The sequence below is a fragment of the Pseudorca crassidens genome, chromosome 16 (assembly GCF_039906515.1).
Source record: "Pseudorca crassidens isolate mPseCra1 chromosome 16, mPseCra1.hap1, whole genome shotgun sequence".
NCBI lineage: Eukaryota > Metazoa > Chordata > Mammalia > Artiodactyla > Delphinidae > Pseudorca > Pseudorca crassidens.
In genome coordinates, this window is record NC_090311.1 from 63,766,853 (window position 1) to 63,793,980 (window position 27,128).

A 27,128-nucleotide genomic window follows, 5' to 3' on the forward strand; every position below is an offset into this window, starting at 1 on the left:
ACCTCATTTTGTTTCGTACACCCTCATCTCTGTACACACACAGCACACAGAAGGTGGTCAGAAAGTATCTGTTGAATTCTTTTGTTCATTAGAATTTCCTACTAAATCTATGGTTGTTTATCTTCTTTTAAAGTTTCAGGCTAAAGTAAGACAGATAAATAGAAATCATATTTACAAAGGAACCTTACAGACACAAAGAAAAAATATAAACTGGTAAAAGCAGTAATAACTTCAAAGTGACTTTCAAATAAAAATTTCTTTATGGTGGATAAAATAACTGGAATTATGCTTTGTTTTCATACCAGAAGGATCAAAGAACATCTGATTATCATAAAAAACCTGGGTTTGAATCCCAGCTCCAACACTAAATAACTTTGCTATCTTGAGCAAGTCACTTAATGCATCTGAATCTCAATTATCCTCATCTATCAAATGGTATAATAACAATTCCATCTCAGATGGTTCTCAGGTGGAAATGCATGTGTAAATTGTTAAACTGATAAATATTACCTAAAATAGGAAATATGAAAATTTATTACTTTCTCTTTCAAGCATTAATTTTAAAACTATCTGTTATAAAATTTATAGTTTTAAAAAACCCAAGAGCTACTATGGATAACCCAGCTTTCATTTATTCATCCAATAAATATTAATTGAGCATTTACTATGTGCCAGGCACCCTTCTAGGCCCTGAGGATTCATCAGTGAACAACAGACAAAGTCCTTGCCCTCATGGAGTTGACATTCTAGTAGGGAAGATATAAATGTTAAGAAGAAAAATAAAGTAGGGCAAGGGACTGGAGAATGATGAGGTAGAGAAGAAGGTGTGCTACTGACATTTTGGCTAGGAATGTCAGGCAAAGCTTCTCATGCAGTGGAGAAGTTAGCCATGTGACCATCTGGGAGGAAGAAGTAAGTGTCAAGGCCAAGGGAGGTGAATGTTTGGTGTGTCCAAGTCAAGCCCAGTGGGCCAGGAGGTGAGTGAGAAAGAAGAGTGGAAGGCTAGAGCATGTAAGATCTTTCAGACCATGGGAAAGACTCTGAGTTTTACTAAATGTGTGAATGGGAAACCATTTTAAAGTTTTTTGAAGCAGATGACATGGTTTTGAGAAAGTTCAATTGTGGCTGCTATGCAAAGAATGCAAGAGATGATGCTGGTTTGGATCAATGAGTAGTATTAGAGGAAGATGGTGAGAAATGGTCAGATTTGAGATATCTTTTGAAAATAGAGCCAGTATGATTTAATGATGGATTGAAAGTAGGGTACAAGAGAAAGACCAGAGTCAAGAGTGACTCCAGTATTTATGGCCTAAGCAACTAGGTGAGTGGTGGAATTATTTACTGGGATGAGGCAGGAGCAAGTTTTAGGAAGGGTTCTCTTAAACATTTCATTTGACAAATGTCAAAGTTCTCTTAGACATTTCAACTGGTGTGTTCAGGTGACATTGGACATTGCTTCCTTCTTTCTGTTTATTATAAATTGAAACAGATATTACACTGCTTTCAAACTAAGAATGAATAAATGCCATTGAAAACAGATTGTGCTTTTGATGAAATGGTCTTAGATTTGAAATGAGGCAGTTAATGTGGCATCAGGACCAACTTTAGTAGATCATGTAAACTAATTTAGCCACATAGGATGCTTATTGAATGCTCTTCACTTTCTTTTGCCAAATATCTATATTTTTTCCCTACGAATTTTGCTGAAAAGAGGTTCTGACCTAAGAACTTGCTGAAAATGTTAAGAGTCTCGTTTACAAAAACAAAACTTAATGCTGATACCTTTGGGCATATTTCTCAAGTCATGTTAACACTATTCTTCTGTAGGTTCTGAGAAGACCTTGTTGGAAATAACATGAGTTATAAACTCATCTTTTGCTTATAATATGAACATTTAAATCGGGGCATTGACCAGAGAATTGGCAAAACCTAATATGAAGTAACTTGGATTAAAACATGAATACTGAAGTTTTCTGGCTATGAAATATTCTTAGATATTAAATGAGAAAACAAATCTGGTTTCTAGGGGAACACAAAAACAGTCTAATATTTAATAGTTATTTGGCTAGAGAGCTGGAATAGGAAAAGATAGAAATCTTTAATTAACTCACCTCTAAACTGAGGAACAGAACTACGCTGCTTACTTCATGGGTTTGTTTGTGAAGGAACTTTAGAAATGTAGAACACTATACAAATTTAAGGTAATCCTTTTCTGTAGGGGAGCACTAGTGTAAAGGATACCAAAACCAGAGCCCAAAGTTAGTATTTAATCTGAAATATAGCAAATAAATAGTATAGAAGTAAATTCTATGACCCTTAAAAAAGGTAATGAAGCCAAGCAAGATGGCTTCAGGAATCTAGGATCAAAAAAAGGGTTTGGTGGTAGTCACAAAAAGGAGGTTTTATTTCACTCTCAATTCACCATTCATGATGAACTTAGCTCTTATACCGAAGTCCCAAATGAGAAAACTTTGTCAATCCCCATTAACTCAAAGATTCATTTTAAATAAGAAAAAAAATGTAAACATTTTCATCCTTCTTCAGCCTCTTAATATTTGGGTTCATTTTCTTTAGGTGTTTAAGGATTTGAAAAATGATAACTTCCCTAATTGACACATTTGCTAGATGGGGAGAGGAGCAAGTACCCCAGTTCGGCTTGTGATCTCAAGATCTAGTTCTAGCTCCAGCCCTTGGTGTGAAGGCTCTGCTGGGCCTCTCTCAGACCGTGGGGTGCATTGTGACTCCAGGTGGAGGGCTATGTAGCACACAGTCTATACAGAGCTTGTCAAGGTGACTCTAGTTATACATGAGCTGTAGAAACTCTTCAGTGACTGCAGGTAAATAGTCGCACCAACTTTTGTGCCCACCAAAAATGTAACTGAAAACATGTTCTTAAATTTCTCAACACACCATTTTGTCTGTACACGGGTTGTTCCCTTTAAGCAAAAGCCCAAGGCCTTAGCAGTTTTAAAAGCTCTTTATCAGCTGTAAAGCACCATAAAAATTTAAGAAAATATTTCTGTGGTGTTTGATCCTTCTATATCTCTTAAGAGAGGAAAAGAGATAAAATCTTTTCATTTTTTTGGCTTTTTATAGGCAATAACACCATGCTACAAGCAATGCCTTTGTCAAATCTCAATGTCAATGAGGAGACTAATTATTCTGGGGTTAGCAGTCTCATTCATCTTCTATTTTCAGGTTAATGAGCTGAGTTCATTACTCCTATTGCATCCAGGAGTTAACCTAAAAAATTTAGCTGTCACCTTTTCATATACTAACATTAGTTCATTAAAGTCCTTTCACAGTGAAACCTAATTTATCTGTAGTCCCATTTCTTCAAAAATAAGTTTGAAAAACCATCTCTATGAATTCCAAAACCCTATTGGGATAAAAATTTACTGAATTTCTTGTGTCCATGAATTGTGGTTCTGAGTCCATTCCATTGAATGTGTGCCTTTGTAAGCTAGAAACTATATTCTATTATACAATAGATGTATTAGAGTCTGTAGTAGAGTCTATATTCTAAATTGTACACATATGGAACACTGGTGCTTTAATACGTTGTTAGGAGTTCCAATAGCATTAGCCATATTCTACAAGTGGGAATAGAGACAAACCTCCAGAATTTGGATAATGTCCAGCTGTTTGTTTCATACTCCATTATTATAAGATTCTCTAATGTTTATAATTTTGTGTCCCGACCAAGTAAGTACAGTGTGCATATATCTCAGATTTCATGGGATGGCCTTGATTTTAAATATTTTGATTATTGTCAAATGGTATATCAGACAGCATATCTTAATTTTTGTTTAAAAATATGTTTATTATAGCTATAAGTGTAGACATTCTCAATATCCTAGAAAAGGATTATATGGATTTTATGTGAAGTTAAGAGTTATTATTAAGGAGAGACTAAAAAGTTATAACAATTTTTAAATTTAGAGCTTGTAGAATTCATTTCATCATTACCAATGTGAAAGTAGTTGAATAACAATGTTTTGAGAAAGGAAACTGGTTAGCTGTTTTGTTTCTTTCAAACTGATCGATGCTAGTATCTTTAACAAGTATGAGTAAAAAAATCTGTTGATAAGATAATAAAATTTCTTAGCACCCTTACTGTAATGTTCACTTTTTGGGAATGGAAATACAGATTAACTCATGTTTTCTTTTTCTTTGTTTATACGGTTATTAAAATATAGTTCAAGTTGTGCATCTAATTACTGCTAATAGTGCAATGTACCAAGCCAAACACTTGCCACTGACTGTCAAGTGTCTTTTTGATGCAGCTGAAAAGGGAGGGAGGGAGGGAGGGAGGGAGGGAGAGAGAGAGAGAGAGAGAGAGGGAGAGAGAGAGAGAGAAAGAGAGGGGGAGAGAAAGGAGAAAGAAAGAGCAATGTCCTTTGAGCAAGACGTTCTGCAGCTGTTGTGTACATTAATCCAGGGAGCAGATCTCCCAACACTAAATATAGAAGCATATCCTTTTACATGATAAAAAAAATGTTAAATGAAAGTCTTTAACTATGGAGTCATATTATTTTAGATTTGATTTCCTTTTAAAAGGAAATAGGCATTGCACACATATTCTCTATACAAACACCGTAATTTTAATAAATGAATGTATGGAAAATGCCAATGATAATACACATGTCACGACTTCCTCTGTTAAGATATTTTCCTTTAGGACCCGAGTAGGCTGTGATCTCTGAGGGTCTCATCAATCCCCTCCAAAATTTGACCACGTAGAAAACTTTATTTTTCACGTAATTTTGTGTCCCATCCTACGTAATTAGAAAGTTATCCTCGGTTTCACTCTAAGCAACAGTAATTAGGTCTCGGAAATATCCCTTTCCCATTGTCAGTTTCTTGTTATCAAAACATACTTGAGAACTTAAATCTGGATATTACCTTTCTTTTTTTAGTTGACCCAGATGAGGATGTCCAAACCAAGCACTCCACCGTGACGATAATTATCCAAGGAGAACTTTTAGATGAAAGCACAGGAGAAAAAGAAAATTCTTCACGTCCTTGGAAATGGAGAGTAGCCGTCCATAGAGTGAGGAGTTAACCTTAGTTTCAGTGAAGATGGCTGTTAGAAGCTGGACAACCTGTCACCACCGGAGCCAGAGCATTTGTCAGCTCACAGGTCCCAAGTTATTTTGAGCTGTATAAACCATGTGCCTGTGAAACATTCCACCTGATTGGATAGGAGAAAACTGAGCAAAGGGATTCCACAGCAGGACAGCACCTATGGGAGGTGGGGGTCAGTCAGTTTTCCTACCTATAGAATTTCACTTACAGCTAGAGGCCCAAGTTGTTTATTTATTTATGTTTGGAATTAATACTAAATTGATTATAACACATTCCATCTGTCAAATAAAATGGCATTATTTTTTGAAATATATCAAAATTCTTAATTTTTAAGAGAATTAACTTTATTTTTTTAAATAATTAATTTTATTGGAGTATAGCTGCTTTATGATGCTGTGTTAGTTTCTACTGTACAGCAAAGTGAATCAGCCATACATATACATATATCCCCTCTTTTTTTGATTTCTTTCCCATTTAGGTCACCACAGAGCACTGAGTAGAGTTCCCTGAACTACACAGAAGGTAAGAGAATTAAATTTAATTCATGGGAAATTTACTCTCATTTAATCACTGATACATTTTAGGAAATTTGGCTATGAAAAGCCAGTATGAAAGTGAGGTCCAACATTTTAAAGCTGAGGGTTTTTTTTTTTTTTTAACTGTTTGTCCAAAGGCTTAGAAAAAGCAGAGAAGATAACTAACATTAAAAGTTGTTAACTAGAGATCACAGGAAAAATGGAGAGGAAAAAGCCATCAGTCCGAGAATAAACCCAGTAACAAATTGGTTTGAACAAACTTTTTCCGAAAAAAAACTAATCAGATACTGTTTAAAAGTCAAAATTACTATATAATGTAACACATTATAACTCCTATTCATTTATGAGTACCTGGAATAACTTTTTTTTGTATATTATTTTGAAAAAGTCTATGCCAGATTCCTTCTTTTACACAAGCATTGCCGAACAATAAAAAAGAATCCTTAGCCAAACCAACATCTGCTCAAAAACCTACTTTGTCAAAGTATAGGCTCTTTGATATTAATTTCATATATTTTCAGAATATGAATTTGGAAAAAAAAGTTAACCCCATTATTTCAGTCTTGGTAGAAGCCTGGGTTTTGAAAATTCAGATAAATGCCATTGGTTTTTTTTTTTTCTTTCTTTTAAGGGTCATTCTTGGATTTGGGTAGCATAAAATACATTGATTTAAACCTACCTTTCTTATTTTTATTTTTATTTTTTTGCGGTACGCGGACCTCTCACTGTCGTGGCCTCTCCCGTTGCGGAGCACAGGCTCCGGACGCGCAGGCTCAGCGACTATGGCTCACGGGCCCAGCCGCTCCGAGGTATGTGGGATCCTCCCAGACCAGGGCACGAACCGGTGTCTGCTGCATTGGCAGGCGGACTCGCAACCACTGCGCCACCAGGGAAGCCCATAAACCTACCTTTCTTAATTAAATCACACAATACTTGTAAAATTTCTTCCCATTCATTCAACAAATATTTATCTAATGCCTACTATGTACCAGGTACTGGGTATAAAGCAGTGCACAAAACATACCAAAATTCCTGCCCTCATGGCATTTACTAAGAGATCTTTTTACCTTTTTCAGTCACCTAGAGACTCCCTACAGTATATTGAATAGATATTAACTTTGTTTATTATGATCAAATCAGAAGCTTCACTATACCTTTTGTTAAGGAACTTTGAATTTATACAGGCAAAATGAAAAAGACTATTGAGGAAAACTTTAAAATAATCCAGACTGAAAGCACTATTACTAAGGAGGGAAGAGGGCACAAGAATAACTGAGTTATATGGATAGGTTATTTTCATTACTGCATTAATCTAGATCTTCAATGAACAGGGTTTTTTGATCTCTTACCTGTGCTGAAATTAACCTCAAGACTACTTAATTGTGTTTCTGCATTTTCTATTTAGGTAGGTGCTCCAACGATTTCTTTTTATTTAAAGAGAGGATTTTCCCCCACTATCCCTTGCAGATCTTGATGCACAATCAATATAAGTGCTGCTAAGTCTTGAGTCGGGACAGGAAAAAGTAAAACCTCCACTTCATTTAGCACAAAGATGTGCTACAATATGATTTTCCAAAGGGAAATGTCTACACACACTGTAAGTGAACATACTTCTGCTTCCTTGCAAACTGTTCCATGATAAGCCTGGTATCCTACCTTTCACCCAGGTATAGAACACTGAGGTGGAAGGAGACCCATACTGAAAGATAAACTAGAGTTGGTTGGGCAGTGAAATTAGGAATCAATAGGAAGAATTAAAATCAGTTTAAAATGCCAAAAAAAAAAAAAGTTACAGAATAAAGAGACAAAGAATTTCTGAATAGCAGTAATCTTTCTTTCATTTTTACTGTAACATTTTCAAATACAGTGTACAAAAAATTTGAGCTCTTTGAAAAAAAGTTGCATATAAATATTTTAAATAAATAATATTCAGCAACTGTGGATACCTTGCTTACAGTATATCAACCTTGTATTCTAGATTCTAGTTTTTTAAAATTGGTTTCTGCTCCCAAGTAATGTAGCCCCTACCCTGCATATCATCTTAGTAATTGTATAAACATTACACCACAAACCTACTAGCTTAGATTTTACCAGAGTTTACTGGTACAAAGAATACTTTTTAAAACTCAAAAAATATATCCAACATAGTTAAAAACAAATTTCATAAGTGACAAGTAAACACAAGTTTACATGTCTTAAGCCTTCCCCATAAAGTTGAGTGGCCCATCTAACACATGTGTTTATTGTGGTTTGAACATGATCTTGTGCTTGCCTTCAGCTGTTTTCTTAATTTAGTCACTCAGTTATAGAACAGTTTACTCACATTGGGGTGATCCACAGAAATGCCAAGGAATCTGGAAGATCTATGACAGAGGAAGTCTTCACTTGGAGGATAAGCATGTGAGAATTTCTGTGCTAGTAGATTCATATAAAATTTTTGTATTTGCTATTTTTCCAGATTGCTTTAGATTTTTATTCTTTAAAAGAAATTTCTGACATATACCAAATTTTCAATGAGTTTTGCTTAAAGTTTATAGATTTATATTGAGGTATTCCCCTCAAGTATCAGATGAAAAAACCACAATCCTCTATATCTTATTTTTAAAGAATAGAGACTTGCGGGCTTCCCTGGTGGCGCAGTGGTTGAGAGTCCGCCTGCCGATGCAGGGGACACGGGTTCGTGCCCCGGTGCGGGAAGATCCCACATGCCGCAGAGTGGCTAGGCCCGTGAGCCATGGCTGCTGGGCCTGTGCGTCCGGAGCCTGTGCTCCACAACAGGAGAGGCCACAACAGTGAGAGGCCCACGTACTGCAAAAAAAAAAAAAAAAAAAAAAAAGAATAGAGACTTGTATTATTTTCTAACCTTTGCTAATGAGAAAAACACAGCAGAGGCAAGTTCTTGACCATCCAAAACAATGTATGTATGGTGGATTATAGAGAGTCTTAAACAAACCCCATGATACAGTGTAATTGAGAACTACAATTAAATCCTTAAGAAATGTCTTTTTCATCTCAACGGTACTGAAAACACTTGCTTAAAACTAAAAAAACTTAAAAAGCTATAAGTTCAAAACCTATTTAGTTTTAAAAACTAAAAACATCTAAACAAACTATAAACAGAATACTTATTATCCTGAAAAGTAAATTTGTGATTACCTGTCCCAGGAGAAGGACCGTTCCTGTGTCAATCAACCAGGATCATCCAGAGCCCAAATCTCACTGCCTAACTGTGTCAGCCACAAAAGTGGCATGAAGGAAATGCGATACTGCCCCGCCAGAGTAATGAAGGGTATTTACAGGGTTCTGTGGCAGATCCAGGGACCGTCACTTAGAACAGATTGCTCTTTCGGATCAACTTTACTAACTCAGTCTGTGCGATGTTCTTAACCTGGATGGATGGTGTGGGTAGATAATGACTAAGATGACTAAGGAAACAGGCTTTCTTGATTTCTCCTTTGATGAGGTGAAAAGGATAATAAACATGAACTTTTAAAGAATAAAACATAAGGAATGCACAACATATCCATGCGGAGGATGCATGTGACACGTGTAAACATCTTTACCTGATACAAAACTGAGAGTATGGTTGATACATTTATTAAAGTAAATATGGGAAAATAATCAGTTATTATAATAATGTGTGCACCCCCAGTTTTGGGGTAGATTAAAGCTTTACTATGTGGTTTCCATGAAAGCACTGTAAGGCTTCCTTTACTTGTGCTTTTGATATGGAGGACATATCAAAGTTTACACTTCTTTTTTTTTTGCGGTACGTGGGCCTCTCACTCTTGTGGCCTCTCCCGCTGCGGAGCACAGGCTCCAGACGCGCAAGCTCAGTGGCCATGGCTCACGGGCCCAGCCGCTCCGCGGCATGTGGGATCTTCCCAGACCGGGGCACGAACCCGCGTTCCCTGCATTGGCAGATGGACTCTCAACCACTGCGCCACCAGGGAAGCCCCAAAGTTTACACTTTTTAGGAAGTATTATTTCTAAGAAGGAAATCTGTTCCCAGAGTTTTTTTTTAAAAGAGCATCTATGATTAACTGAAGAAATCCAAGACAATTAGTATCAGGCATGTAAGCCTGAGGTCTACAATTGATTCCTCCTGCTCACCACATTAATATAATGATTATATTAACACACATATAAACTTATCATCTCAGTAGAAGTAAGTTAACATTCTTTAGCTGTATGCTAGGCACTGTGTTAGGCTCTTCATGGACATTGTACTTTACATATTCCTTCAACAAACTATGAAGTAGGTACTGTTAGGATTCTCAATTTACAGGTAAGAATCTAAGGCTTAGAAAGAGGTTAAAAACTTGCCCAAGGTAACACAATGGGTGAGTGACTGGGCCAGGATTAAACCTAAGGCTAACTCTAAGTCTGTGCTCATAACTACTGCACATATTTAAAAGCTTGCATTTCTGCAGTATTTGAAAAAAAAATTAAGGGTAAAAATGAACATAAAACCTACTGTCTCTTTCAGTAAGTACTTTAAGGAAACACTGTGTTGAATTTTGTTTATAATTTTTCTGACAGAAAGGAACCCTGAAATTCTTTTGTATGACTAAACAAACAAGCAAAGAGAAAATATAGAAAGAAAAAAACGAATGCTTTCAGAAACATTGTATCTGCAGTATTTTAGCTGAGAACATGAATTGATATGTGGACCGAAACATTAGGCATTAATGCTGAAAGATAGGGCATTGGAAGGCAGTCTGAATGCTTTAACAGACCTATTTTTTTGTTCCATTTATGATAGTCATTTTGTTCAGACAGTTTAAGACCTTTGTTCTTTTGAAAGTAAATTTCAATGCTTTGTGTTATTTCTCAGCACATCAACATGGGTCAATAAATTTTTTGCAAGTTAAGGGTAGGAAAATAATACTTGAAATATTCTCTCTTCATAATGCTATCACTGAATATCTTAAATGCCAGTGTGCCAGTCTCTGGGTGATTCCACTCAGATTCTATTTTTGGGCAGCTTGGACATCTCAGAAAGCTGAAAATAAAGTTCAGTGTTCTTATGCATGACCCAAATAATCACACTAACACTAATGATGTGAAGGAAAGGAAATGGGAATTAATATTTCTTCCAAGTGTACTCTAAGACAGGAGCAGCCTAAGTTATCTCTTATTCAACACTCACAGCAACCCTGAAAGGTATTGCTATTTGCATGTTACAAGGAGGAAACTAAGGCTTAAGGAAGTTTAGCTTTCCCAAAGGTAGCCAACCAGTGAGCTGCACAGCTGGGTGAATTCAAACCTAGGCCTCTTAGTTTAAAATGTATTCTCTTTTCATTGCCCCCCCCCACTGTCTTCTCATGAAAAGTAATTATGCAGGTTAGTTCAAAAATCAGAAATCACCCAAAGAAGGAAACTCGCCATTATTTTCATATGTATCGGTAGGCAAAGGATTATTAAAATTATTAACTTTGATTTTAGGGACTTGGTGTTTATTTAACAGAAGCAAGAAGAGAACAGAAAAATAGCATAAGTCTAAGTCTTAGGACTGTTTTCACAAAGAAGACTCAATGAAATTTGTTGACTGAAATAGCAAGGGCTAATACACATTTCTGAGAAGTTATTACCTGAAATCTATCGAAAGGAATTTGTATTTTATATCCCTATTCAAGTTCTTATTTTTATTTGCATTTGGATCTACCCATTTGGTGTTTCTTGCTTTAGCAATCTTCCTATCAAAGTCCGCATACTTTAATGGAACACCTGGAAAACCTTCTTTATTTTGCCTCATCACCCAACTGCTTTTCATTCCAAACTGAGAATGGATTAGTTAAAACATAGTCTAACCAAGAAGTCTCCTGTTAATATATTAGAGATTCTCTCCTTTCATCTTATAACCTAGACAATAAGCTTTAATTAAAAATGTAGGTGAGGGAATTCCCTGGCGGTCCAGTGGTTAGGACGCTTTCAATGCCGGGGGCCCATGTTCAATCCCTGGTCAGGGAACTAAGATCCCACAAGCCACGTGATGCAGCCAAAAAAAAAAAAAATGTGGGTGATAATGTCAATAAAAGGGATAAGCAAATATTTACAATGTCACAGGGGACTTAAACCAAAAATTTACCACAGTGTAAACTGAGCTGGGGATAAATCTGTCTGTAGACAGCCCACTGGCCTGACAATATTGTGCAGATTTCAAATAGGAATAAGAAAAGCCTTGGTATAATCAGAAATGTGATCATACTATGATCATACAAAACATAAACAACCTTCCTGGTCTGATCTGCCACTCTTCTATACAAATCCTTGTCTCCAAAAAGTTCCACCAGTATTTCCTTGCTTTATCTTTCCTTCCTGCCTTTGTTCATTGTTTCTTCCAATTATTATGTAATTAAACAACTAATGGTTATACCATTTCTTATATTGCTGAATTAAACTGAGTTTTCATTTATGCATTTATGCTTTATCTATTTAACTAGATCAACTCCTTGAGAATTGAAGCCATAAAAAAATGTATATAGGCCACACAGTTTTAATCTCAAGGCATGGCACAAATTAGTCACTTAATAAATATTTGTCTGTAGCGTGCTATAAAAATAATCTATTAATTGTTGAGTTGTCCTAAATTATTCACACAATTCAACAAATATTTAATGAATGCTTATTGTGTGCCAGAAAAGATCAAATGACCTAAACTCTCAGCAACATTAACTGATTCAATTGTCATTAACAATTATGATGTTAGTTTAACACAGAAATACGGTTAAGAATCAATTCAAATGAGGAAAGGAGCTAAAAATGTTCGGTTGTTCTTTGTGCACCAGTCATTGAGCAATGACTATCAATATATGTGCTTTGGCTTAGTGGGTGCTCACAATTCTTGAGATAATTGATATGGGGGACTTTTGCTTTTGGAAATGATTGGGGCTGTTTACAGCACCCACCTTGCCCAAGAGTTCTTCTGTAGGTGCCCCATAAGAGGCACTTTCATACTTTTGCATTTTCCTTAACTGGCTTAACCACTATTTTTCCTGCCCACCTTGGAACAACCTTTGTTTTACATCAGGTCTTTGCTTTCTGTCCAAGCCCTAGAATCAGACTCTTTTTTCCTTCCATAGACTGCTCCTCTCGAGTTTTGGAGAGTAGAGTTAAAAACCCTACTACGGGGCTTCCCTGGTGGCGCAGTGGTTGAGAGTCCGCCTGCTGATGCAGGGGACACGGGTTCGTGCCCCGGTCTGGGAGGATCCCACATGCCGGGGAGCCGCTGGGCCCGTGAGCCATGGCCGCTGAGCCTGCGTGTCCGGAGCCTGTGCTCCGCAACAGGAGAGGCCACAGCAGTGACAGGCCCGTGTACCACAAAAAAACAAACAAACAAAAAACCCTACTACACATAGCTGAGAGGCAGTTCTGTCTGTTCTTATGCCTTGGTTTTTGAGATTCCAGCTCAAGTCACAGACTGAGTTGCCTGTTTTCTCAGAAATAAAGAGTACAGTACGCTTAAAACACATATTCTCTAATTTAGATCAAGATTTCAACTACTGGTGGCTGACTGCAAATTGGACTTATTAAAATGCAGATAAGCCAGAATGAATTACTCAGCTCTCTGGTGATCCTAGCTGACCTTGTCCAGTGTCCACACCAACCAAGCTTTATTGTTCACATTTAATACATAATTTAATTTAATACAACAACCCAGGAAGTGTGAATTGTTATCCCCATTTTATGGAGAATGAAACTGAAAAAATTATATGCTACTGTGGGTTTTGCAAATTCAGGGCTCTGAAAAAGTCTCAGGAGGTACACCCTGAGATCATCCAAGGTATTCTATATCATTATCCTTCTTTGTATAGAGGAGGAAACTGAAGATCAGAGAAAAAATTTCCACAGGGCCCCCTCAGAGCTGTGATTCACACCCAAGTCCACATGACACCAAAGCCCAAGTTCTTCTCTACTACATGGCATCTCCTTTCAGAGGAATACACCCTTGTTAGCAATGCATTTGAGAATCAATTTTGAAAAAACTCAGAAGATGTAGAGTTCCAAGAAGGAGACCTCAAGTGATATTAGGATTATGATGATTTAGTGATTTCCTCCAAAATCCTTCCAAGTCCTTGGAAATCTGGATGATTTCCTATCTCTGACTGGTCAAAGAAATAACTTAAAAGAAATTGAAGCAACCATAAATAATAAACAATTATCTTGGTGCACTTCTATCTGCAAATTACTAGACATAGTGAAATTAAGCATGTAGAGATCATATTTTAAGTAGACATTTACTTAGCACTTCATCTTTTTGAAGTTATTTACAATCATGTATTGGTTATTATGTTCTAATAACAATGACAGAACTACACCACTGTCCGTGAAGTTGGTCTTTATTATGATTATTTTGTACATAGGAAAATTAAACACTAGAATGGCCATGCAAATGTAAATGTAAATCAGCAGTAAAACCGAGATTGCCAAGTTCACATTATTAATTTAGTTTAATAAGAGCTTTTTTAGGGGAACACCCCAAAGTTTATCTACTAGCAAAACTGGAGCAATAAATATGTGCTAAATGAGGCTTAGAACACGCTTTGAATAACTGAGTAGAGATGGCAACTAAAAGAAACATAAAAAAGTAATTATTTTCTATTTCTATTTTTCTAGCTGGTAATTATAGCAAATAATATTTTTCTAAGTCTTAAGAAAACTGTGAGAACCAGATTAATTTCTTTTATTCTTTAAAATGATCTAATTGCTCATGAACTTTATTTTAAAGGTCATTTATCTCAATGTACTAAAAACTTCCTTCCTAGCTACTATGGGAAGTCTCATAAAATAGAGACTCAGTTTTTAAAAAAAAATTCTTATCTGCTTTTTAATTTTGTATGAAGAATAGGTGGAAGAAATCCAATTACTATGTTAACAAAAAGAGGCAGCTGGATTGCTTATTTGGTGATCATTCACTATGTTTATATTGGGATGGCATGGTAGGCAGGGTTTTATTTGATTTAATTCTTTCTTCTCTATTAATTTAGAAATGTTAAGGTCAGAGGATGTTTCCAAGTTCAGGTAATGTTTAACTCAAACAATGAAAAAAATAAGTAAGCATAAAAGCCATTGTAAAATCAACGTCTTTAACTACCTTAAAACCAGAATGAGGGACTTCCTTGGTCCAGTGGCTAAGACTCCACGCTCCCAATGCAAGGGACCCAGGTTCGATCCCTGGTGAGGGAACTAGATCCCACATTGCTGCAACGAAGATCCTGCGTGGTGCAACTAAGACCCAATGCAGACAAATAAATAAATATTAAAAAAAAAAAATCAGAATAAGGATGCACGTGAATCAAATTTAAGAAAGATCCATCGCCTCTTTTCAGAAACAAATAATAACTAGTACAGAAAGATGAGCAGTTTTAAACTTGAGACATTGATATATGCCTTGTTTGATTTGAACATAGAATATTTAAAATTTATATCAGTGGTATAGTATGATGTTTAAAAGAAGAAGTCAAATAAATGCTATAATTAGGCAGAGAGAAATTGTACTTAGCGTTAGATTCTACCTCCACCACTTATTATCTGAGAAGGCTTAGGCAAGTTATTTAATTTCTCTGTGCTTTAGTTTCCTCAGCTCTAAAAAATGGGAGAAATATTAGTACCTAACTCATGGGATTGCTGTGAGAATTAAGTAAATACTCTTAGAATAAAACCTGGCTCCTAGCAAGTGGCCAGTAAATGTTAACTATCATTATTACCATTCTTATCATAAAAAGATATATGTTAAGTAAACATCTTTTAATCTGGCTTTGTGAAGTCACAGGGAGTGAAGTATACACATTTGCGCTGAGCTATAAACTCTAAGGAAAGGCCAGAGGCTGAATGGGCCATCTAGACTGATGACTCAGACACAGCCGCAGTTCAGGTTTCCAGACTGATTCAGTCCTTGGCTTCTGTCCTGACACTGACAACAAAAATGCCAATTAGTGCAAGAGTGATGAGTTTTTTTAACATGGGTGCTGTTCATTAGAGATTCAAATCAGATCACTTACATCTTGTATAGGACACCAATAGTGATCAACCAAGTTCAGTTGTAAACCAATGACATAGAGGTAAAATGCTTCATATCTAGTTACCGTGCTCCTGAACCATCTGCTTCTGAATTCTAAATTCTCAACTCGGCCACTGCCAAGGGGCTAAACATAGCTAAAGGGTTGAAATTATAATTTGATCTGACAACCCAAATATCAAACAAGCCTACTTTAGCCAAATAAGTAGAGGGGTGACAAATATCAGAGCAGTATATCCACTCTGTGGTATGTGCTTTATGACAAGAAAATAATAATTGAGAGTATTGGTAAATATCTTATTTCTTATCTGATCTAGAAAAGGGTGTCAGCATAGATTGGTATAAAACTTTAGGTTGACAAAAATATTGTTAAGGTTAAGTGATTTAGAGAGGAGAAATCTAGGGAAGTGAGGGATATCTTAGAATTCCCATGATCCTGAATTGTCTAATGGACTAATGTTGAATGTATATAAACACCACATGGAATAAGATAAAGAAGATTTAGATGTACTAAATAAATGCTGCTGATGATGATGTGGAGTAGATGTCAAATACAAAGAGCAATGATGTTTTAAATCCTATTATTTAAATGATCTTTTGTACTAACACTACATTTGAAAAGTGTTTTATTGTTTTTTATTAGCTATTTCTCATCAGAGTCCTGTCAGTAGATCTGCTTTAATACTCACATTTTACATATGTGGAAGCTGACATAAAAAATAATTAACTAGTTAGGGGCTTCCCTGATAGCGCAGTGGTTAAGAATCTGCCTGCCAGTGCAGGGGACACAGGTTCGAGCCCTGGTCCGGGAAGATCCCACATGCCGCAGAGCAGCTAAGCCCTTGCACCACAACTACTGAGCCTGCACTCTAGAGCCCGCGAGCCACAACTGCTGAAGCCCGCGCGCCTAGAGCCTGTGCTCCACAACAAGAGAAGCCATCGCAATGAGAAGCCCTCGCACCACAATGAAGAGTAGCCCCCCGCTCACCGCAACTAGAGACAGCCTGCGCACAGCAACAAAGACCCAACGCAGCCATAAATAAATAATACAAAAAAAGCTTGACAACTTAAAAAAAAAAACATCTTCAGTCTTTTGAAACTCTTTATACAATATATGAATAAAATAAATCCTTGACATTCACAGTAGGGTGTACCCTAAGCCATTTGTGGATCCCTTATACCATTGTTGTATTTGATTTTTCAGATAAAATGTGTATGAGATCATAATTAGAGAACTGATGGTTGCTTAGGCTCAGGGACCATGTAAGTGACTAGCCCTGAACCCCCAGGTCCAGGTGTACATGTCCAAAGTGATACCTCAGCAAAATCACAAATTATTGTGTCATGGCCTTTCAGGGTAGTTCCTTGTTTAGACAAAAATGCCAAATGTTAAATGTGTGAATGCCAAGGGCTTTTTTGTGTTTTTGATCAAATTCCTAAGTCCATGGCTGAGTGGCACTGCCAGTGGCAGGAACAAGGGATGCTCACACTTGAGGAAGCCATGAATTCACTCAAGCTAGGTCCTCGGATGAAGTGAAGCCAGTTTGCCACCAAACAAACCCCTGGGACCAGGACGTAGAGAGCAGGCTGTGGCCAGAGCTGGAGTGGGTCTGGCCTGGTTTAAACTCTGCTCCAGGCTAATAAGGAAAAACCAGCTGGTTTTGGGTCTCTGCCTTTGCCTTTAAGTCCTGATGTGACTTCTTTTCCCCAGGGTTTCTAATTAAAGAATAAAATTTAACTAGTTAAAAAAAAATTAGTTCAATGAGAAAGAATTAGTTCGGTTCTGAGAGTTTGAAACCTATGCTCGTATATACCTCTTTAAACTTTAGTTATTCATTTTTAAAGAGCAGTAAAGCTTGTATAAGATTAAAAAGAAAGTCTTCAAAACAGTATTTATAATATGACCCTGTTTTATTTTTTAAAATTTTGGAGTACAATATTCCAAAATGTTAAACTGGTTATAACTATGTAGTGGAACTATGGAAGATTTTTCTCTCATATTTTTTCTTAGCTGTACTTTTTAAAAAACTTCTAATAAGGGTGTATTATAGTTATAAAGAGAAAAAAAATGGTAAAAGTTGCCCCCAAGGCAAAAAAAGAAAAAAAAAAAGCTTCAAGCACACCAGTAGAAAAAAGAAGCAAAATTTGGCTGTAGCCTAACTGATGATCTCTACCTACCTATCTATCTGTCAAATATATGTTTGTATATAAATATAAATATGTGTATATCTACATCTATATCTACATCTGAAGAGATAATTGGAATTACCAGTAGGAAAGGGAAATCAAAGAAGAAAGAATCAGCAGTGTTCATCCAAGAGAGCCTATCTGCTCCTGATGGTGGTGCTGGCAGCTCCAGACCAACACTACCAGATGCCATAACCAATTACTTACCTTGCTCCAATCCATGCTCATACAACAGCATTCTGATTTCAGTTGAGTTTTTGTGTGTGTGTGTGTACGGTACGTGGGCCTCTCACTGTTGTGGCCTCTCCCGTCGCGGAGCACAGGCTCCGGACGCGCAGGCTCAGCGGCCATGGCTCGTGGGCCCAGCCGCTCCGCGGCATGTGGGATCCTCCTGGACCGGGGCACGAACCCGCGTCCCCTGCATCGGCAGGCGGACTCTCAACCACTGCGCCACCAGGGAAGCCCTCAATTGAGTGTTTTATTAAAATAGACTTATTTATTTTTTAAAACAAATTTATTTATTTATTTATTTTTGGCTGCATTGGGTCTTCGTTGCGGTTCGTGGGCTTCTCATTGCGGTGGCTTCTCTTGTTGCGGAGCATGGGCTCTAGGTGCGTGAGTTTCAGTAGTTGTGGCACGCGGGCTCAGTAGTTGTGGCTCATGGGCTCTAGAGCACGGGCTCAGTAGTTGTGGCGCACGGGCTTAGTTGCTCCACGGCATGTGGGATCTTCCTGGACCAGGGCTCGAACCCGTGGTCCCCTGCATTGGCAGGCGGATTCTTAACCACTGCGCCACCAGAGAATTCCCTAGACTTCTTTTAAATAATAAGTTGGTAGGTGAATATGGCACTTAGTTTGCTCTCAAGCCATGTTTCTCATTGTCAATTAACAAATTGGAAATGTGGATGCTGTATTACTCTCTTGGGAGTTTGATTAATGTAAATACCCTGCAAAAGGACTGGATCGCTATAAGAGTTTTTGAAAAACAAATTAGGTTTCTGATCTTGGATAGCTGAGGACCAGACAATGAAACCTGGTGATTTCATCAAGGTGATTAAAAGCTGCAAGATCTTATGACAGTCAACCAACTGGACTTCCCTAAGAAGCAATCCTGTAATTCAATGTGTGACCTTTAGCATGAAATAAATACATGGCAGGTGTGTCTTGGAGACACTGCCATAAGATACTTCCACAATATGAACGATGGGGATGGCGTTTTAGCTATGATCCAGCCTATCTTTCTTAGCTTGGAGTTGTAGATAAACTGAGGACGATAGGAAGTAAGTCGGTTATCTAAGATTGCAGTTGATTATCAGCTCAAACTTGAAATTATAATTGGTGCTTCCTAGTCCAGCATATGAAACTGTTTTCCATAGCCTTTATGAAATAATATCACAGCTGGAAAATGCACACATCCATGACTATATCTTCGTTTCCTGTTTTAAAAGATATTTATTCACTAGTATGTTCAAAGTACTCTGCTAAGTTAAGATTTTCTTCAAATCTGCTCTATATGTTTTATAATATGAGTAAATGTTTAACGCTGGGAGTAGGGTAGAGGAAAATATGGCTACTTACTGAGAAGCTAATACATGCCAGGCACTGTTCTAGATACACTACATCTTACTTTCATTTATTATATGATTAAATGCTTTTCAATAATGATGATTTTTATTTAATGATCATCTTGGATATGACCCGATGCAATGAAGTGCATTCATTTAGGGCAGCAGTCCCTAACCCTTTTGGCACCAGGGATCAGTTTCATGGAAGACAATTTTTCCACGGACTGGGGCAGAGGGGGATGGTTTCGGGATGATTCAAATGCATTACATTTATTGTGCACTTTATTTCTATTATTATTACATTGTAAGATATAATGAAATTATTATACAACTCACCATAATGCTGATAGGAGCCGGAGCTCAGGCGGTAATGCGAGCGATGGGGAGCGGCTGTAAATACAGATGAAGCTTCGCCCGCTTGCTCCTCACCTCCTGCTGTGCGGCCCCGGTCCTAACAGGCCTCAGACTGGTAGTGGTCCGTGGCCCGGCGGTTGGGGACCCCTGATTTAGGGTATCATTAGAGAACTTATATGGTACACGTCCAAAGGTTTTAGTAAATAATAAGTGAAAGTAATACTCCCAACGGAAGAGGTTCTTTTCTGTCTCGCTACACACTAAGCGTCCCTCCCACCCCCCACAAAAGCTCACAAAAGACCACATATTGTGTGATTCCATTTATATGCAATGTCCAGAATAGACAAATCTACAGAAACAGATAGTAAATTTGTGGTTGCCTAGGGTTGTGGGTGAGGGGAATGTGGGAAGAAAAGAGGAGTCACTGCTCTTGGGTATAGGTTTTTGTGGGGAGGGTGAGGAAATGTTCTACAGTTGATTGTGGCAATGGTTGCAAAACTCTGTAGTTATACTAAAAACCACTGTATTGTACACTTTAAATAGGCGGATTGTATGGTATGTGAATTATATCTCAATACAGCTGTAATTTTTTTAAAGTTCTAAATTTCTGCCGTCCAATTGCACAGTCCCTTCAGATCAACCCTGTGAGATACCCTCTTAATAGAATGGGAGGGTTTTACCATTAATGAGTAGTAGCTTAAAAAAAACCAGGTAATATAAAAATGAATTCCAGCACAGAAGATAGGAATTTATAGAAACCATGGTGAGTGATAGATAAATACGCCAACTGGGAATAACTCATGTGCGTCCTAAGGTAAATCACTGATCCAGTTCTCTATGAAACAACAACACAGAAAATCCTGGCCTCCTCCAGGATTCTGTTGTCTGTCTTCAACCAGCTCAACCACTCTGTACTTTGCCCATGAACAAAGCACAGTGTTGCCCACTTAGTCCTATTTGTGGTATCTCTAATCTTTCCTTTTTGGACCTGCAGTATCTCATCCATTTTTTTAATATCACTTGGAAGTACTCTTTCCTCATTCTTCTTCCACATGGTTTTACAGATTTTCTAGGACAGCCTCCTCCCTTTACCCCAACCCTTGGAAAAAAACAGCACCTACACACCCCAGAGAGCCACAGTTCAACAAGGTGAAAAGGTGTGGTTCAGATGAATACCTTGGGTGAGGATGGATACAAGAATACTTTTATTGCTCTCTTAATCATTGGATTCCTGGAGGCATCTCTTTACTAGGCAATATTAAATCTTTCCATTGTCCGGACATTCCCTTAAGAAATCGCTTGCTTTACCTCCCAAGGTGAGTTCTGAGGGAGGGCCTTACCTGGCACAAACTGCAGTGGATCTCCACGGGGGTTCCACGGGGGCTCCTGGCCCTTCCCCTCACTTGCTGAGTGCAGGGAAATCTGCCGTGGCTTTCCCTTCCTGGGCTTGCCCATCCTGCTAATTTTAGGCTGCTTCCTCATGCAGCCACCTTGGGTATCAGCATGTGGCTCCCCTCAGAGGAGCTATTTTCTCCTATGAGTCTCATTTGTTTACAACTTCTCTCCCTTTTCCTCCTCAACCCCACCTCTGTATAGCTGAGCTATTTCTTAGTAATAAATAAAATATCTTCCAGAATTATACTTACTCTAATCTGAGTTTATACCTGAATTCAAGGGACTAAGGAAAACTTTTTATATTAGATTTTAGTTGTCCTTCCCAGTAGCCAGATTTCCAAATCATGTTTATCTAACAAATAAACTAGGTTTCTACTGTGGATAAGATATTAGGTCACAGGGATACAATGATGAGCAAAGCACATGTGTATTTCACTGATGTAATCTCGATAACAGATTTATCAAACTTCCACTGTGTTCTGTGCTCTCTGTTCAGACGTGGGAATAAAAAATTAATAAAGCAGAGCCCGTGTCCTCAAAGAGCTCATTAGATATTTCAGTATACATAGAGATTCAAAGAGGCAGGGCTTACAAATTCCTGAGACTTAGTTTTCATATAATGAATGGAAATTATGTCTTCATATATGTTATAGACATAATCAAACAAATTGCTTATTAACTTAAAGGATATAAATATACAAGGGCAGTAGACAAAATGGATACGCTAAGCAGCATCTCAAGGCTCTCCTTTACATGTCCCCCCGAGCATTTTGTTATTCTATGGAGCCAGAGGGGTTGAAGTACCTGGAGAAGCCAATCTAGGCAATCAAAGCACAGGTGATGACTATCAGTATAACAAGACACATTCAACTTAAGATTTTTCGAGGTGATGGCGATGTTAATTAATGTATGTGGTATTCATTTCACAGTACATATGTGTATCAAATCATGACATTTTACACCTTAAACCTACACAATATTATATGTCAATTATATCTCAATAATGCTGAAAAAAAAGATTTTTATTCTACTTGAACAGAATAAGACTGAACATATCCATTATTTATATGTGTGGATAATTGACCCTGTAAATTCATGGTGTGGGCATGTCTTCTACGTGAACATAACTAAGCTCCCCAATACTTGGAAAGAGGTCCTTAGCACCTTGTTGAGTAAAAATATTTACAAAATTCCAAGATCCATTGAGTAAACATACTGATTTCTGTGTCTGTGCAACATATTTTGGAGTATGAAAAAACATCAGAACGATATTCAGTAAATGTTCCCAGTATGTATCTCCTGAGGTGGTGTCTCTGATATTTTCTTCTTTATATTTTACTGAATTGTTTAAATTATTAACAATAATAATTAATATTTTAAAATAAAATCTCTTTTAATTTTTAAATGAGAATTTCCCATACTAAACAAATTTAATTTTAAACAGAATAATTTTTTGTTAAATAAAAGAAACCATCTTATCCAGTCCCTCTAATTGTAACTAGGAGAAGGATGATAAGGTGTATCACCCTTACCATAGACTCAGTGTACAATTTTATTCTCTGATGATGTAGTACTTTAAAAAAAATATATTTTCCACGCGAAAAACAATTCTAACATTCACCATGCCACAGGATTTCTGTTTTATTGTCGACACTCTCAGTGCTTGCAAATGGGAGCGGTTTGAAAGCTGCTCTTTGGAAGTTAGCTTGCTGGGCAGTGCTTCCTTTTAAAGATTGAACAGATGAAGTTTGTTGTTTGTTGAAAGTGAACAGCACACGAGCCTTCAGTTCACCTCTTAATACCCCAATGTTTACAAAGAGTAATTTTTCTTCTCTTTATTTTTTTAAAGTAAAACAGCAGGCTGAACTGCATGGCACTTTTCTTGGGCAAACATGTTTGTCATTTTATGTGGTTAAACTGTATTTAGGTGCTGTGGAGGTGGCAACTATAATTTGTCTTCTAGGAACACTCTGTCTTTCCTAGTCACTGATGCTCAACTGTTCCTTCAGGCTATCAGATCTACACTGAGACAATAAAAATACATTTTTAAACTGTAACGAAAATCTGTCCACAAAAATGTCTGTGTTTTATTTATTTCTAAATGCCAGCTATTATGGCAGTTTATTTCATTTTTCCAAAAGAAGCATGAGTAACAGTACACGTTTTTTAAACATTTGCAATCAATGTGTATAAAAGTTATCTGTATGCTGAAGGCAACCAACAGTTGGTTCTAGAGCACGTAAGGAGTTCTGGGGGGTAGGGGAAAAGGGAAGGGAGTTTAAAAAGCTTTTCTGTCTCCTTACTTCTGTGTCCTCTGTGCTTTCGTAAGATTTTTGATGCTTAATTAAGAAATGTGGGGGGCTTCACTGGTGGCGCAGTGGTTGAGAGTCCGCCTGCGGATGCAGGGGACAGAGGTTCGTGCCCCGTTCCGGGAGGGTCCCACATGCCGCGGAGCGGCTGGGCCCGTGAGCCATGGCCGCTGAGCCTGCGCGTCCGGAGCCTGTGCTCCGCAACGGTAGAGGCCACAACAGTGAGAGGCCCGCGTACCAAAAGAAAAAAAAAAAAAAAAAAAAAAGAAATGTGTTGTTGGGAATCCCCTTGGTGGTCCAGTGGCTAGGACTCTGTGTTTTCACTGCAGGAGGCACGGGTTCTATCCCTGGTTGGGGAACTAAGATCCTGCACGCTGTGAGGCAAAAAAAAAAAAAAAAGATGTCAATTTCTCTTATAAAAAGTGATAATTGAATACGATGCACAGCAAGTCTGTTTCTTTTATACCATTAGTTTGAAAGTTAGTAATAAAGGATTCAATAGATGAAGATACTCATGCTGTGGTTGACTTCTATGAAAGAAATAGTACTGTTAATTTGACTAAAACCTGTAGTTAAAATTAGTTTTAGTCCTGATTCTATTTGAAGGCTGTGAGGCATGCCACTTAAAAATATACATATGGGGCTTCCCTGGTGGCACAGTGGTTGAGAGTCCGACTGCCGATGCAGGGGACACGGGTTCGTGCCCTGGTCCGGGAAGATCCCACATGCCGCGGAGTGGCTGGGCCTGTGAGCCATGGCCGCTGAGGCTGCGCGTCGGGAACCTGTGCTCCGCAACGGGAGAGGCCACAACAGTGAGAGGCCCGCGTACCACCAAAAAAAAAAAAAAAAAAAAGTATATATATATATATATATATATATATATATGTACATATATACATATGTACATATATGTGTGTTTGTATATACATATATACATATATATACATATGTATATATATGTGTGTGTGTGTGTGTATGTGTATATATATAAGATCTGGGCTTCCCTGGTGGCGCAGTGGTTAAGAATCTGCCTGTCAATGCAAGGGACACGGGTTTGAGCCCTGCCCCGGGAAGATCCCACATGCCGTGGAGCAACTAAGCCCGTGTGCCACAACTACTGATCCTGCTCTAGAGCCCACAAGCCACAACTACTGAGCCCACGTGCCACAACTACTGAGCCCACGTGCCACAACTACTGAGCCCACATGCCACAACTACTGAAGCCTGCACGCCTAGAGCCCGTGCTCTGCAACAAGAGAAGCTACCGCAACGAGAAGTCCGCGCACCACAACGAAGAGTAGCCCCCGGCTCACCGCAACTAGAGAAAGCCCAGGCACAGCAACGAAGACCCAACACAGCCATAAATAAACAAACAAACAAACAAAAAAATAAGATCTCACCCTTTGGCTTGATGCAGGTTATATTGCTGATTCACTTTGGTATGGGACCTGGCACAAGGAACAAAAAAAAGCAAACTTTCCAGATTTCATATTTCTAACAGCTAAATTTGAACTTTTCAACCTCAGATATCTTTATGAGACCCTTTGAAATCAGTAGCAACAAAATAGCTCAACTTGCAACCCAAAGTTTGACTGTTAAGCTCTAGTAGTTGAGATTCTGTCTCTTTATTGCTATTTTAATTGTTTTCTTTAAAAGAAAAACACATAGGGACTTCCCTGGTGGTGCAGTGGTTAAGAATCCGCCTGCCAGTGCAGGGGACATGGGTTCGATTTCTGGTCTGGGAAGATCCCACATGCCGCGGAGCAGCTAAGCCTGTGCGCCACAACTACTGAAGCCCTCGTGCCTAGAGCCCGTGCCCCGCAACAAGAGAAGCCACTGCAATGAGAAGCACGTGCACCGCAAGGAAGAGTAGCCCCTGCTCGCCGCAACTAGAGAAAGCCTGCGCACAGCAACGAAGACCCAACACAGCCAAAAATAAAAAAATAAGTAAATTTATTTTTAAAAAAATAGAGAAGAAAAACACATAGACTTAAAAGATTCATATACGTACAGATCCCACACTTCATACCATATTTCTTTGGTGATGCTCATTATTAATTAGAACTTGCAGAATTCTCATCTTATGATTGCTGTGGGATAAAATTAATTTTAAAGCATAGTTTATCATACAGTTAAGACTTCGTTTTTAAAAACAACTTTTTTTTTCTGCCAACCCTCCCCCCTGCAAAAACAAAACAAAACAACAACAACAAACACCATAGTCATTCTGAGCACTTTCTCTGTTTAGAAACTATAGTAACTGGAATAATCACACTGTAATTTCAAAGGCATGGACACATCCCCACATACTGGTCAATGGCCACATTACATGTGATTTTTTTTCAGGCTTATGCCTGTTTGAATGCCAGCTGAATTCCTGTAATTGGATGGAAAACAAACACAAAGAAATTATAGAGTTATAAAAAGAGAGCATTTAAAAAATATTTCAGGTATGTATAATATGATCATTACTACTGTTTCACGCTGGGATACTGTGAAGGAAATTGGAGTCAGAATGTAAATTTAGAGCAGGAAATGAGATTAGTATAAATGTGAGAATGAAAGTTGAGAAGGATTCTATAATAAATATCCAGAATTATTATTCTTTATGTTGTTAAGTGGCATATATCATAACATGTAATATTATGAATAAAATTGTTTTGCTTGCATCTATTAAAAAGAGGGGGAAATTTTTTTCTGTGCTTTCTCATTTATGTGGCAGAAGAGAATTCTTTCTCCCATCTCACTCACTTCTGGGCTAGGCCCATACCCTGTAGGATAACAGAAAAAGGACTTTTTATGATGCAGTTCAAAAGGAAGAAAAACATTGTTACGGGCTGAATTGTGTTCCCTGCCAAATTCATATGCTTAAGTCCCAATCTCCAGTACCTCAGAATATGACTGTATTTGGAGATGGAGGTTTTTTGTTTTTTTTTTTACGGTACGCGGGCCTTTCGCTGTTGCGGCCTCTCCCGCTGCGGAGCACAGGCTCCGGACGCGCAGGCTCAGCGGCCATGGCTCACGGGCCCAGCCGCTCCGCGGCATGTGGGATCTTCCTGGATCGGAGCATGAACCCGTGTCTCTTGCATCAGCAGGCGGACTCTCAACCACTGCGCCACCAGGGAAGCCCAGAGATGGAGCTTTAAAGCGGTAATTAAGGTAAAATGAGTGGGCCCCAACCCAGTACACCTGGTGTCTCTATAAGAAGAAGAGACTAGGGCAGAGAGAATGCACAGAGGGAGGAATGGCCATAGGAACACCCAGCGAGGAGGTAGCCATCTGTACGTCAAGGAAAGAGGCCTCAGAAGAAACCAAACCTGCCAACACCTCGATGTCTGACTTCTAGCCTCCAGAACTGTGAGGAAATCAATTTCTGTTGTTTTAAGCCACCCAGTCTGTGGTATTTTGGTATGGCAGCCGTACCAAACTAATACAGAAACACACTCTTGATTTTTCAAACTTAAAAAACAGGCCACTTCATTTTTCCTGGTCAAAACCTGTCCTCCTCCTTCTTCCTTCAGCAGCTATCCTCATCTTGGTAAATGTCCTCAAGTCAGAAAACTACCAGTGGCCCAGCACTCCTCCCATTCTCTGCTCCCCTACAAACCATCCATCACAACTCTGTTAATTTTATTCCCAAAGTATGCTTTAAATCTACCTTCTTTACTTTATCT

General features: G+C 38.2%; 1 protein-coding gene and 1 long non-coding RNA gene across 4 annotated transcripts in view; one reads left to right on the top strand and one right to left on the bottom strand.

Annotated features, from left to right (window-relative positions):
* The window catches only part of MYPN (myopalladin), a 99,336-nt gene extending 78,150 nt beyond the window's left edge, over positions 1-21,186 (bottom strand). The window contains exons 1-2 of one of the 3 annotated variants that reach the window (XM_067710755.1): positions 21,091-21,186; positions 19,733-19,897 (exon numbers count right to left, since the gene is read on the bottom strand). Coding sequence is in view for 1 of the 3 variants with exons in the window: in XM_067710757.1 (XP_067566858.1) it covers positions 7,948-8,024 (77 nt within the window). In the remaining 2 variants the exon portion in view is untranslated. Of the gene's footprint in view, positions 1-4,905; positions 5,169-7,947; positions 8,040-19,732; positions 19,898-21,090 lie in introns of those variants that run through there. The other 2 variants (XM_067710757.1, XM_067710754.1) reach the window with 2 other exon arrangements.
* LOC137209292 (uncharacterized) overlaps positions 1-27,128 on the top strand; it is a 100,478-nt gene that overhangs the window by 68,243 nt on the left and 5,107 nt on the right. Inside the window, exon 2 of the long non-coding RNA XR_010935977.1 lies at positions 5,567-5,610. This is a non-coding gene — a long non-coding RNA (uncharacterized lncRNA). The remainder of the gene's footprint in view (positions 1-5,566; positions 5,611-27,128) is intronic.